Source organism: Perna viridis, chromosome 5 (assembly GCF_037379345.1).
Source record: "Perna viridis isolate PV_CMFRI_1.1 ecotype Kerala chromosome 5, ASM3737934v1, whole genome shotgun sequence".
NCBI classification, from domain to species: Eukaryota; Metazoa; Mollusca; class Bivalvia; order Mytilida; family Mytilidae; genus Perna; species Perna viridis.
Genome location: NC_142449.1, coordinates 31,572,055 through 31,587,375, shown reverse-complemented (window position 1 = coordinate 31,587,375; position 15,321 = coordinate 31,572,055). Strand labels below are relative to the sequence as shown.

At 31.2% G+C, this 15,321-nt stretch overlaps 1 protein-coding gene across 3 annotated transcripts in view; it reads right to left on the bottom strand.

The window, feature by feature from the left end:
- The window catches only part of LOC148617074 (uncharacterized), a 47,012-nt gene that overhangs the window by 15,213 nt on the left and 16,478 nt on the right, over positions 1-15,321 (bottom strand). For all 3 annotated transcript variants that reach the window (XM_088584374.1, XM_088584376.1, XM_088584375.1), the window contains exons 13-22: positions 13,606-13,729; positions 12,261-12,379; positions 11,387-11,483; positions 9,831-10,003; positions 7,626-7,739; positions 5,895-6,065; positions 5,184-5,294; positions 3,894-4,022; positions 885-1,080; positions 231-360 (exon numbers count right to left, since the gene is read on the bottom strand). In XM_088584374.1, coding sequence (XP_088440500.1) covers positions 231-360; positions 885-1,080; positions 3,894-4,022; positions 5,184-5,294; positions 5,895-6,065; positions 7,626-7,739; positions 9,831-10,003; positions 11,387-11,483; positions 12,261-12,379; positions 13,606-13,729 — 1,364 coding nt within the window. The remainder of the gene's footprint in view (positions 1-230; positions 361-884; positions 1,081-3,893; positions 4,023-5,183; positions 5,295-5,894; positions 6,066-7,625; positions 7,740-9,830; positions 10,004-11,386; positions 11,484-12,260; positions 12,380-13,605; positions 13,730-15,321) is intronic.

Below are 15,321 nucleotides of genomic sequence, written 5' to 3'. Positions count from 1 at the left end.
AAATCAACAAATATTCTTCCCATTTAAAATCCCATTCTGCATTCTTTATACAAGAATATGCCTTTTTGTTACAATTATTTGCTAATAATTATCACTGAAACTTTAAATGAACACTAATGCTTATAGATTTTCCTCTCAAAAGAAATGTGAGCTTTCCATATTTAACTGATTGTATGCATTTCATAAACTATCTCGTGTTAACAATAGGAATATAAAGTTGTAGAACGCACCGTCTTATCATTTTAAGATAGTCTGCACTTTCTGCTGAACTTCCAATAAAATGCTTGAACAGAAAAGTGTCAGGTTCAGCATCTTCTACCTGTTTCGTCCAGTTAGCAACTAAAGCAGATTTTCCAGAACCTGTGGCATAAAGTTCAATATAACACAAATCTCATCTAAATAATGGTAACAACAAAATTATCAGACACTAATCTGACCAATAATCAAGTCAAGCTCAAAACAAATCTGGTAAAATAGATATGAGGTTTCTGTATTTAACAGATTGTATGCACGTCATTAACTAACTCAATGTTAAAAATATGAATAAAAAAAAAATAGAGATACACATGCATTTGGAAGAAAAAGATATGAATTTCTAACCCAAAGGAAACAGTGTTTTAAAAAAAAAAAAAAATTAAACTAAATAAAAAACATACTTTATCACTTGATAAAATGTAAAGTAATAACACAAGCAACAGAATGGCAACATATTTTCATACGAAAAAGATGTAACAAATATAAAAGTTGCGATGACAACACAATTAATATGACATCAAGGCTTCAGGTTACAATATTGAAGAAACAGAAAAAGAATAAGCTATCTTGCTGAATTTAACTCAGATACTTCTGTTTTTTACAAACAAAGGACTTCTTTATACTTTTACCTGATTCTCCCAAAATAACAAAAGGGGATGTAATTTGCTTGTCCCTGTTTTTGTTGATTTCTTTAAAATAATCCTGTCTTCCAATATACACACGACATCTGGCTGAGGCAAACGCTTGGTGGGCTTCCCTCTGTTGTTCAAGTCTAGTTAGTTCAGTTCCCAAGGGGAATTCTTCGTCAATAATACCTTTCAAGTCCTATAATGTTGGCAGAAAAAATTGGTTGAAAAGTTAAACAGGAATTAATATATAGCTAGATTTAAAATTTTAATGGTAAAAAAACTTATGGAAGCTTCAAAAAGTCTAATGCCAAATTTGAAAATGTATGACAGAAATACTACTTGTAATAATTATCATACATAAGAAGAACGTAATTCCAATTCCCAACTATCTGAAATGAATGAATAATATTTCATTTTCTTGAAGGGTCTCATTCAGTAAAATTGACAGCCGAAACTGACAGCCAAATGCCAGCATTCAACTGACAATGTGACATGGTTGTCAATTTCAATATTCAAAGTATTAACGGGCTACTGATAACTGTATTCTTTCAAAAAATGTTGCTTCCAATATACAATGCTGAAAATGAATGGAATAAAGCAGATGATACCGTTTTAGACCTCAAAATCTTTTGTCGAAGAGATGGTAGACATGTTGTTTACAATATGTAAGTGGAATTTACATGGTTACAAAAACTGTCATCTCTGAGGTCGTGAAAGGAGTACAACCAATAAGGCACGTAAAATACATATGCTAATTAGATTGGAATGGTATTTCTATCTGCATTTGGAAAAAACTTTAACTAAAGAATTTGTTATGGTAGCAGTATCAATAGAATCAAAGGAGGTTTTTCATGCATGTGAAAAACCTACATAGTTCACTCTTATTTCTGATTCAGAAACAGTTATTGACTACATAATCATATGTAGACCAAAAAACATAGCTTGTTCGGGGGTATTGCTACACCCTGAATCACCTCTACCATATGCAGTGTCTGAGTTTTATATGGACTGTACTTAAAGTGTACTAACTTTACCACATTTTATGCGATCTCTCAATGCAGTTGTTAGTTTCACTGAGTTTTCAATTTAAATCAAGGTAAATGAATGAATGTTGTAAATAGGAAAAACAAAATTTGTTGACTATAAACCTTTATTTAAATAAAAATGTCTCTGAAACATCATGAAACATGCATTTAAGTTGCAGTCTTTATAAAAATCAGACAGGAGGTGATTCATGCATGTCAAAAACCCACCAAATCTTCTTTCATTTCCTATTTAGAATCAGTTACAGACCACATTACCAGTTGTGAATTTTCATTTAGGTGTTGCGCTTATGAGATAAAATTTATATAGATTATACATGAAATCAGCACTTTGCAAGAGTTATCGTTCTTGATTTGCTTTGATTCGTTTGATTTTGCGTAAAATGAATGTTTGATGTTTGAGACTAATGTCACATAAAAAATGTAGCATCCAACGACCAAAAAAAACCTTGCCTGTTCTGTGGATTTTTCTACACCATGAATCTCCTTACAATGTACCATAGGCAGTGTCTAAATTTTATATTGACAGGTACTTAACTCTTTATTGTGTTTCAGACTATGTAGTTAAAGTTATTTGCAAATGGTTATCATCCAACCTTCTAACTGTGAAAGGAACAACTCTTACATATACTTTACATGTGAAATCACTTTTTTTTTTCATGTGATACTAATTGGCTTAGTAATACAGTAAAACTTTGGTAGCTCGAACTTCAAGGAACCATTGAAATGAGTTCAAGTTATTGGGAGTTCAAGAAATTGAAGTTTGTATATTTCCGGATTTTTTTCATTGCCAGTCTGAGTTCGACTTTATCATTAGAAATCGTTTACTTCCTATGAAGTTGTGTTAGTTTGTGGATCTTTTTCCTTCGCTTTCGGAAGATTACGTTGATTTGTGGACATTAAAAATGCTGTGTTTGCTTTTAAAAACATTCAGAGTTCGAATTCCCTGGTCAATAATTTGTTTTTTTATCCGATTTTCCTTCATGCTTTCATCATACCGACTTCTGAACATTCTCAAACTTCAATCAGTGTTATGTTAAGATCAAAACTACCTAATTAGTGATGACTTAAATATTACCTGTAATTAACTAAAATGACACTGATTAATGATAGGGTTTAAGTTTTTCACACTTTTTATTACCAGAGCTGACAGAATGGCTGACAAGTTCGAGTCAGTGAGGGTTATTCTCTAAGATTTATTACCAAACGGGCTGACTAGTCAGTTCGAGTGTTCGAGAAATCCAAGGTTATTTATTTTGATTATATAGGAGAAAATTTTGGTACTTGGTATTGTGTACAAGCCATCCGAGTTCAAGTGAGTGAAGTTCAACTGTACATTGAAAAAAAATTCAAACTTAAAGTTTTAAAAACCACTAAAAATGTTATACACACAAAAATTCACTTACTTGTACATTACAGGAAATTAGTCATGCAGAAGTTAATTAACTCGACACAAGTTTTTTGTAAAAAAACAACTTGTAGTAGAGTAGAAATAAACTTTTTGTTTTTATTTTTAAATAAACAAATGTATTTGATGCTGAAAGTTAAAAGCTTAGCGAGACAAACTTATTTCATTATATCATCAAATTATTTGTGAAGTATTAAACTTTGCCTTTCAAATATTTTACTAAACATAGGTTCCGATGAAGAGTTATCCTGGGAATCATGACTCAAGCAGTAACCAAATGAATATATTCCAAAGATAAAGACCAGAGTGAAAAAATAAACACACAACAAAGCATATAAAATGACCAAAACAAAATGTACAAAGAAACAACAGTGAATGAGAAATACGAACTCCACAGTATAAAACTTTCATCTTTACCCCTGATCCATTTTTACAAAGATTTTTTAAATGCATAAAGCTTCCAAATATTCACAAATCAGTAAACATAACAAATACCCATGATAAATAATCACTCTGACACCATAATAAACTGCAAATTTAACAAATATATCAACCAACCTCTTTTATGTATTCTGAAACTTCAGGTGCAGTTTTGAAAGCCTTTATTCTAATCCCTTTAATTGCTTTTACTCGTGCTTTGAGATCCTCCTGTTGTTGACTGTGCCATTCAGATTCTGATACTAATCGCTGATAACAAAATATACAGATTAGCAAAATTATACCTGAAATGCGTCTTTATAATCTAAATAATCAAGATATGAGCTTGAATCATGTCGGAATCCAATAAAATTCTCAAATTTCCAAGGGTATCGCTGTAAATTGGAGTCCCATGTTTAATCAAGATAATCATCACTTATAACTATGACAAATAATATCAAAAGAGAAATTACATATTCAGTACTACTCTTTCTAAGATTCTGGCAAAATGTGTATAAGGTGTGGCACAAGAAAGAAAAAACACAGATTTTAATGCATAAACCACCTGATAACCTCCAGAAATAACCATCAAATTGTTTGTAAAATTTGCCTTTTTAAGATATTCATAGATCAAATTTAGTTACCATGCACCATGGAAAAATGGCAGAAATTTTTTTTGGCAAATTTTCCTAACATTAGCAGTAAAAAATCTACATTATAGAACCTAAATAAATGTAAATGGCTTTTCAGTTGTTATCTACATGTATGGAATATATTTGAGGAAAAAAGACTAAATTGAGAATTATAATGTGCCACAAAATGCCTAATTCTTACACGGAATGATACTTACAAACTTCAAAAGCAACATTTAAACTACAAATAGTTTTATAGAAAAAGTTAAGATTTCTTGCAGATCAAATTTTTGAACTCACAAGACTCATATACTAGTAAAACCTTTAAAATTCAAACTTGTAAATATTTGCATTGCATGATGGCTAAGCAAAACTGTTGATTTCATGAAAATAAACTTACAAGTGAACAATAGCATAGGGGTCATACATAAGACATGAGGGAATTTGTAACTAGAAGCCCCTTACCAAATAATATTGTAAAATGTACATGTTTTTCAAACTAAAAAAAATCTTTTTTCTCAAATATTATTCTGTATACGAAGTACCATGTTTATCTAAACGTAAAACAGACTTTATATTGTTGCCATAATATTGTAATATATATAAAGAAAAAAGTATCAGCAGGTGCTTAAATAGTTAAATAAATAACAATTTTTTATGATTCTATAATACCATAAAATTTCACGAAAAATATGACAGAAAAATGAATAATTCTTTAGTGTGGTGATCATTACCGTAGGACAAATGTAGAAATTTTGTAAAAAATCAAATAAATTGATTCTATTATGGCCCGACTTACTTTGTATTCTTCCTCTGTATAATCTTCTTTTGAAGGAGGGTCTCTCATATAAAAGCGGCATTTATCAAGAGGGCCATCAGTGTGATTTAACACTCCATGAAGAACTTCAAGCTAAAAAGTTGTTTGAAGTAAATATTAAGACCCAATCAATTGTCCCAATCATAAAGTTATTGATCATGTATCCGTGTCATTCTGGTTTATATTAAAGCAAAAATCATCATTCATTATTTTGAACATAAAATTAAAACATAATCTGAAGATACTGTGTAAATCGAAACCTTTTTTGAAGTATATACCTCATTTTTGCAAATTAACTGCGAATCAATTTGGTCTGAGCATTAATACAATTTGTCAGAAAAATTACCCTGAAAATGAATCCCTAAACTCTCTCTCATTTGAAAAAAAAAAGAGGTGACAAGTAAAGCTTTTGAAACATTCTCTCAGCCATTTTATTTCATAAATTTATAATATCTAATTTCAAGTATCTTAAACAGCAATAAAATCGACTAAAACCATAATATGATAAAATATTCACCTTTTTGTTTATTTTCTTCCTAAAAAGTATCTCAAAAAGCATTTCTGTGCAACTTTTCTGTGTAACTTGACCAGAAATGTACTCGCTAAAGCAAATCAATCATCTTTTAAGAAAAACCATATTACAGAATTACTTCACTCAAAGATAGGAAGATGATACATTCTGCTTGCGCTTACCTCTGTGATACTAGAATCATATCTATAGTTTTCAACCCAACGGAGGTTCGGTGAAGTTTCAATAGCATTGTCAAATGTCTTATTGAGTACTTCGTCTTCTTTTTCCTTCCGCTGACTCCAACCATACCTCTCTCCCATCAAACAAATGAAATACGGTCTGCATTTGTCAATCTAAAAAAGTAGTATGCTTGTGTAAATATATGATCAGACTGAAAAAGATAGAGAATGCTCATATGTTTATTGTGTCTGTTTTTCTTGAATAGGTGTTTTTTAGATAACACAATATCATAAACCCTCTTCTTAACTCATTGTATAGGCGATACAAAACAAGAACATTGGCAATGTCACATGCCTGTTATTTGTGATTTTGCAACAACACTGTGACACTGCAACGGATCAGTCATATAAAATACAACGCTTTGCAGAAGAAATAGATGAATATTTCCATCTCTAATTCATACGAAATAGATGAATATACCCATCTCTAATTAGATTAATTGTACTCCCATGAGAAATAAAAATAAAAGTCTACATAAAGCAATTGCAAAAACAAAAGGATTTCTTATAAATACAACAGCAAATTGAACGTGACATGTTAATTAGAGTATACAGTCCTAGATCCAATTAGGGCAACGATTTCACGAATCGATGACCGTTGACTGATTGATGGATGACCGATTTGATCGCAGTTTTGCTATGTAAAATGACGTAAGATCTGTTTGACATAAATGAAATGTAAAATGAAAGTATAAATTGATGTTTGAATATATTATATAATGTAAATACAATGTATGGGCAAAACTGACAAAGAAAACAGTAAAATACAGTGACCTCTCTGTGGTCACATGATGTGATCACCGGTTTAATGGATTGGTTTGATGGATCGATGACTGACCGCAAACTGATCGGTGACCAATGACCAATTGCAATTTTTGTTGCACGGATCGGTTAGGTACTGTAACTAGAAAGTCTGGTTCAGTAAACAAGAGATAGGTAAGTTTAATTCTGAAACTGTTGTTTTATATTTAATGATAATATTTGGTATACGTTAAATTCTTCAAACAACTGTCAACCTACTGAATCATAGTAGTAAAAGAATAAAACAATAAATTTTATTTAATTTGCATATTAAAATTAAAGATTGTCAACAAAGCATTGTTATTTCTAAAAAAAAAAAAAATAATCACGGGAACGAAGGTTCAAGCACATATCAGAATAATAATATTTTCTAAGGATACAGACTAGAAAGGGAAGAATCACACATACAACAAACACATCAAATAACCAAAATAACACTTACAAAGAAAGAAAATTAATGAGCAAGTCGCACTCCACTTAAACTTGGAACATTGACCAGAAACATAAGTAAAGCATCCACTGCTTTTCTACAAACACCCGTCGAGTTCCTTGTAAAATGCCATGTTGTCGTAGACACTATCAGCATTTTTTCAAGCAGAAATAATTAAGACTTGTTGATGTTGTGGAAAATTGTTGCGAATGATGCTCATTATGTATGTATAGAACAGTAAATTGCTCTACAATTTAACAGCATTGCTGGAAACTTGAACACTTAAGTAAAAGTTTAATGAATGGCAACATAAATTAATTTAGACCCCTAATTTTGGTTTTAAGGAAAATTCAACATATAGTGGAAGGAAAAAGGAAGAAACCTGAAGTGTCAATGAAGGGAAATATAGTCCACACTGCCAGGCAAATCAGAATTGAATTTACCTCTTGTAAGCATATTGATATTGTTTTTCCACCGTTTGTCTGTTCAGATGTTATTCCCCATCTAAGATCAACATATGTGAAAAAAACACCTCTGTCTTGGCATAATCTATTAATCTGCAATAAAGAATACGTTTATCATTTAGTGATACACTTACTGTGCTAGATTCGGAAAAGTAAATAGTTATAAAGAACAATGAAGAATTTTATATATTTTAGATTTGTGCACGAACAACCAAGACTACGGGTATTTCTATTCAGTAGGCTGTGCAACTGCTTTGCTTTGAGACTTAAAACTATTAGTTTTTCCCGCAAAAATGGACGCTTAATGATGGTTAAAATCAATTAACACTAAATAGTTGTATCAAACAACTTAGCTTTGACATTGTAAACTTGATTACGTTTGCAATACTAATTATATATTTGATAAAGGGGTAATGTAACTGTTACAACATGTATTGCTGTGGTAGACAGTAATTTGATAGGTTTCACTGTATTTGTTGTTTTCGTTTTTATATTTTATTTGTATTTGCTTACGCTAATAAAGATGGTTTCATAGATATTTCAATGGAACTGGTTATCAAATAATCATAGTTTATATTTAATTGACGATTAACGGTTATATGACTTATTGACCGATGACTATTTCTGTGGTTCTGTTAATTTTTATCTCACTGTATTGAATTCAAAGGGTTTTCCATGTCATGGTTGATTTGACCGCTCTCTTTCTTTAAATTCTATTGGATATATTTTCGGCGCTAAAGTTCTTTTGTCCTTTTATATGTCACTCTTCAATAATTTCTCAGATAGACAAGATGTGTCTTGGAAATATTTAATTCAACTTATATCTTACTATATTCTTGGAGTTTTTCTACTGCAACTTTACAGGTATTTTGATATGTCACCTATAGTATAGATTGACCTGTTTGTGAATGAGGTTTTGCATGTAGACTGTAGACGATTTTGCAGCCTTTGCACCTTGATGTAAGGGCCTTTTTTTCTTGTAATATTCAGACATCCAGTGTCATTGTTAGAAATAAAATATGTAACCCTACCCTGTCTCTTGATGTTTTGCGCCCAACTTTAAGAGCGATTACATTGCCATATCCATCTGTTTGTATATTTATTTTACAGTAAATACATGGTAAAAACTTCCCATTTTATATGGGATAGGGCTATTGTATGGGGAATAGAGATTTTGAATGTGAAAGATGGGGAAATTAGTATTTAAAGTATTTATTGATATGGAAAAATGTATTCCATTTAATTTAAAGTAACAGTTTAAATATTGAAGAATTTAAAAGTATAAAATTTAATCTGATAATGTAAATATTTGATAACAAATATGCTATGCGGAATTCTCAATGGGTTTGGAATGGGGATGGGGACAAAGGGAGAAGGGGTGGTACACTCCTTGAGATGTTCAGGTTTCCTGTACGCACGACATCTAAACGCACGCTAAATTCTCACAAAATGCATGATAAACAAACACTTCTATTGTGTTTAAACACACGAAAAACAACCACTCCTAGCGTGCTTCTAAATGCACAATAGATGAGCACTCATAGCATGTTTAGACGCACAATAGATGAACGATGAAAAAAAAAATATATTAACAAATAATCACAAAAGAAAAAATGGAATTGATGAAATTATATAAATTGATAATAGCAAAAAATATAAAAATCACTGTTGGACCAAGGAAATAATCAAAATACAAAAATAAACAAGGCTTCTAATGTGTGCATTTAAAACGAACGCTCCTATCATACGTTTAAACGAACCCATGTATTGTGCGTTTTAACGAATGCTGCTAGCGTGCTTTTATCGTGTGTTTAAACGAACACAAAACAATGTATTAAAGCATGATAAACGATGCACAAACGCTAAAATGGGAAATGTGAATGTCTCATTGTGGGGGATGGGGCTATTGTATGGGAGATAGGGATTTTCAATGTGTAGGATGGGGAAATTAGTATTTAAAGTATCTATTGATATGAAAAAATGTATTCCATTAAAAGTAACAGTTTAAATATTGAAGAATATAAAATTTAATTTGATAATGTAAATATTTGATAAAAAAAATGCTATGCGGAATTCTCAATGGGTTTGGAGTGGGGATGAAGACAATGGGGAAAGGGGGTGGTATATGGTGTTAGTGGGAAGCTTATACCATTCAACAGCTGTATCAACATCAAAATAACGTACTTCACGAAATGCCTTTTTGATGATATGTTCCCTTTCTGCAGAAAAATCCCTGAAAGTGCTTGATACGAAAATTCGAATTTCTCTTTTCTTCAATTTTCGTCTTCGTGGTCCTTGATTAACAATTTTCTTAACCATAGCTGTTTGCTTCTCAAAATTTTCATCAACTGGAATACCTGTTATACATTAAAACAAAGCAAGTAAGTTTAGTAATGCTTTAACTGACTATATATAAATCAATCAAATGTATGTTACATTCTGATTTTGATAGACCATAGTTTCAATTTTATGCAGAACTCTACATATGCATTTGTATGTTCTGTATAATAAAAATCTAAATATAAAATTTTGGGTGAATGTGCATGCCGGATCTGGTGATTTTCCAAACAAGAATAATCGAATACCTGAGTTATCGTCATTTTTAATTTGTAAACTGTAGGCAATCTTCCCTGGGATTTTTTCAAACACATAAAAGCAATCTAAGTCATGCACTTTGAAATGTCAAATCTGTTTGTTAAGACTAATAATTACGATGCGAGGGGTTGTTTCATAGTGCATGAAAGGCAAAACATCAATTTGCATAAATAAAATACAACGTTAAATTCGTTATCTGAAATGTATAAATATCTTTTCAAGAGGCATTGTTTGTATCATAATTTTAACAGCTTACCTTCCATTTGTTACACACACTATCATTTTTTACTATTTGTGTTGACTTTAACAGTTCTTGTTTTTTACCATTTCTTTATATGTGTGTTTGCAATCAAAAGAGGTACAAATCATGGGAAATGTTACCTACACTGTTCAAATTTTGTCAACACAAATACTCAAAGGAAGACACAGTAGGAACGTTAATTCATACTGGTATTTTTAGATTTCTACTATTAAGTGTAAATGTTTGTAAGAATCAGGCAAAATGTGAAAAATCAGAAACATGCATGTCAAAACCCCGCTGATCTGACAATGTAACATCACTCAAAGATATCTTCTCTATTTGACAAGATCATTATTTGATCTCTGCAACACTGGTTGTGCGCAGAATTTTTTTAAACAAATTTTCGAAAAATGAAGTTTTTGACAGAGTTATCTTAAATGTTCATTTTTAGTGCATTTCAATGAAATATAATTCAATGGTCCAGCATAATATGGAAAATCTTGTCTGTTTTCCTTGAATCTGATGGTGCAAATTACACTATCAAAATGAAGGCTTTTTTCATACCATGTTTCACACACTGCCCGATTCTTACAGGGACTGACACTTAAACACTGAATTACAAAGAAAATGTTTGTGCTTTTAAATATATATCTAATCAGGTCAGTGTTCTTAGCATTCAACTTCAAACAAAATTTTTTAAATTATTTCTCAATTGATGGCGTGCCACATCATTTCCAAATAACGTATCCCATCAAAATTAAACATAAATATAAGATACACAGAAAAAAAAAGGTGAATTTTGTTACTACTCAATGCTCCTAAGAGTTCATGTGTATTAGACAAGAAAATTAAGTTGAACATGATTGCAAAATCTGTGCTGAATAAAGCAACAAAGGATACTTACTCTCATCCTGGACAAACTCGTCAGCCAAATCCTTGTTATCACTCAAAATCTTTGTAACTATCTTCTCAAGTTCTACCCTTTTTTTGCTCGAGTCTTCCTATAAATTGGAAGGACTTAAACTATTTATATATTTTACAACTTATTCATGTGCTGGAATAGCAATTCAAACTTCACTTTACTAGGACAGGATTTTGATGAGAACAAAAAAGTCATAATTTCATCCCTCCATCGACTCTATTTGATATGAAATAAACACCTCAATGGATATTACTAGAAGAATGAGAACTCCTGAGGTATGATATTTGAAAGGCCTAGGAAAATATTTCACACACTGCTCGATTCTTACAGGGACTGACACTTTAACACTGAATTACAAAGTAAATGTTTGTGCTTTTAAATATATATCTAATCAGGTCAGTGTTCTTAGCATTCAACTTCAAACAAAATGTTTTAAATTATTTCTCATGTGTCGTTACTTTAACAAATAATGTAAAATAAAGTCTTAATCTATGAAAATAACTATGAAAATAGCGTCGAGTATCAAGTGTGAAAGTTATAACTTTCTGTTATAAAAGAAACAAGTTAACTCGCTTTTCTAGTTTTGAGTTGTCACCCATTTTAACATCTGTAACTTTAGATACTAAATACTTTTTTACAAAGTTGTGAAAGAAAGAAAAAACAAAATCACATGAAAAAGCCAAATATTGACATAAAAAATATCAATAAAAAATGGTGATTTTCACGTTTGTGAACAATGAAATAAAATGTGACTACTACATGTATTATATTGGAATCAATTTGAAAATAATTCTTTTTTGTAGACAAACTCACTAATTACAAACAAGCAATCTTTCAAGCATAGACAATATCTCACCTCTTTGGTAATATCTGTGTAGCTATCGCCTTCAGCAGTTTTGCTTTCATTCCGAACACGAATTTGTGCACTTGACATCATCACACCGAAATGCCCAGCCCAATATTTATTGTCTTTCCCTGAATTTGATATATATATATATAAATGCCAAGATTTACTTGAAACACCAGTACAGCATACCATAAGTTGAAATATTTACTTGTTCATGTATATGATTGGTATTTTTTTTTATTTTGATATTCATAAAAGAAGCATCTAAGATTTAAGTAGCACTCCAGCTAAGAATCATGCAAAATGTGATTCATGGGTGAAAAGCCTATATATTTTTATTTTTGATATTATCTTTGAATTGACATAGCAAAAAGAAATTAACATTCCGTTTTTCATATAACCCATGCTCTTAGAAGATAAAAATCATAGAATGTACTGTAGATTTCAAAATTAAGGGAGATAACTATGTAAATGACACTGAAATACAATAGAATGTATTGGATTTCTAATGTCGATTATCTTCTAAGAGTAGATAGATTTGAATGAATAATTACACATTTCATAATACAGACCCATAAAACAACTGAATTTCAAAAATAAAAATATGTAGCCTTTTTTGGGATGTATCACATTTAACAGATTTTGCATGATTCTTACAAACACTACTACTTAATCATGTTGAAATACAACGTAAAGACAAGATGCACGTTTTGTTTTTGACTTAGATAAATTTGCTTTAATACAAGACTAGTAGAATTTAAGGTATAAGTGTCGTTTACTTCGCTACAAATTAATGTAATGTTTCAAGTAACAATTCAATGTATATGGCAATTTAAGAGCATTTCATCACTTAAAATAACCTGCTAAAAGATGACCCTAAAATCATAAAATAAGTTAGATACAGAATGTTTTGAATATCGAAAAGATAGTAACTTTGAACTTTAATAATAACAATCATTGTGGATTTTTTTTGCTTTTAAAGAAAGAAAACAACACCATTGCGAGAGTGTCTCCAACAAAGAAATCAAGGGTATTTACGGTTATAGCACCATTGCAAAAGCATCCCCGACATCAAGGGTAGTCATGGTTATAGCTTTGTTTAATATTCGAGAGTGAAGATAAGGAGACTGTGACAAAATGCAAAAATAAAAAAAAACAAAACAAACAAACAAAATAGAGGAAAAAGAAGACGAAAATGCTGAAAACTAATAGAAAATTGCAACCTAGAATACCGCAAAATGTAAGACGTCATGCATTTGTGAATGTGCTTTCGCAGAGTAATCATCCTCTGCGGTTCTAGATGCGCTATAACAAAATTGATGACAATTATAGGAATATTACATATAACATTTACCTGCAGATGAAAATGCAACAATCCTAACTCCTGGTCCGTAATCTGAAAACACATGTAACGCTTCATGCCATTTACCACCAGCTTGTATAGATCCAATTTGTCCTGTGTTGTATTCTGCGATAATCTGAAAAGTCTTTATTGTTTACGTGTTTGTTTGCTCGTTAAGTTTTAATGTTATCCTTTTCATTCAAACCTTGGAATCAGAACAAACTCATGGCCTTGGTGTGTATTTGAAGAAACTTTTTTCCACATAGTCGTAAAAACAATATTTGTTTCAGAAAGTTATTTTCTAAAGATTATATTATTTTTGGGAATTTTATAACTGAAAAATTTTCATAATGTATCTTTACTATGTACATACATTAACAATGACATTACTTTTTATGTAATGATATTAATCAGCAGCACTTTCATGTTTGACCGTACAGACAAACTCTAGATATAAAAATATAAAAAAAATGTGAACAGTGACAACCTACCAAACAAAGTGTCATGAAAATAATTCATAAATAGAACCCTTTTTTTTTTTTCATACCTTTCAGAACATTAATTCCAACCTTGATAATCCCCTAAAAAGAAAGTTTAAAGGGTTTTTTTTTATAGAAAGAAAAATCAAAGGAACAAGGATTTGAACGTAAAGTATCAGTCTTTGTAAGAATCAGACAATAAATAAAATAAGAGTAATCAAGGGAACCAAGGTTATAGTGGTAATCAAAAAAATGTAATCCAGGGACAAAGACCAGACATGGAAAACAGACATACACAACAAAGAACATAAAGTAACTAAAATCATACATACAAAGTAACAAAAGTAAATGAGCAACTCGGACTCTACTAAAAACTGGGAACATGGACCAGGTGCACCGGAAGGGTCAGCGTCCTCTGCTTTTCTAGAAACACCCGCCAAGTTGCTCATATAAAGTCAAGTCCGGGGTAGACAAACGAGGAAAGGAAAACTATGACCCGTTGAATAAATCAGTTTTCATGGTGCTGATGGATATGCCATAACAATCTACAAGTTCATGATGACGACCATAAAACTTCTGTAGTGATGACTTCAATCTTGTAGCAACATAACCCTGCTCCAGAAGCCTATTTGTTAGAGTTCTAGCGCGATACAAATAGTCTGCGTAGTTTTGGCAAGTGTATGAGTTGTGATATGAATACTCCATATGCAGGAGCCGAGGGGATGTTGCCACAGATGAAAGGAAAGTTGACAATTCTGAATGAAAAGTCATCACGTTTGTCATAAAGTTTGGTTAATAGTTTTCCTTTACCATTGTTCTCTAAGTGTAGGTCAAGATATGAGGCTGACTTCACAGTGTCTGTAGTATCCTTTATCTCAAGTTCTTTTGGGTAGATGCGATGTATCAAATCTCCGAAATTAGGATTGTTTAAAGATAACATGTCATCTATATAGCGGAAACTGAGATTGAAGGATCTAGCCAAACGATATTCTTTCTTTCTGATCAGATCAGCTATAAATTCAGCCTCATAAGGGTGAAGGAATAGGTCAGCAAGTAAAGGAGCACAATTTGTTCCCATTGGAAGGCCGACCATTTGTTGAAAAACATGTCCACCACACTGGACAAATATGTTGACGATTAAAAATTCCAGCATTTTGTAAACATCTTCCTCTATATTTGGAAGATGATTTGGAATTATTTCTTACAAAGTATTAAGAATCTCTACCAAGAACTATATATTTGTATCTAG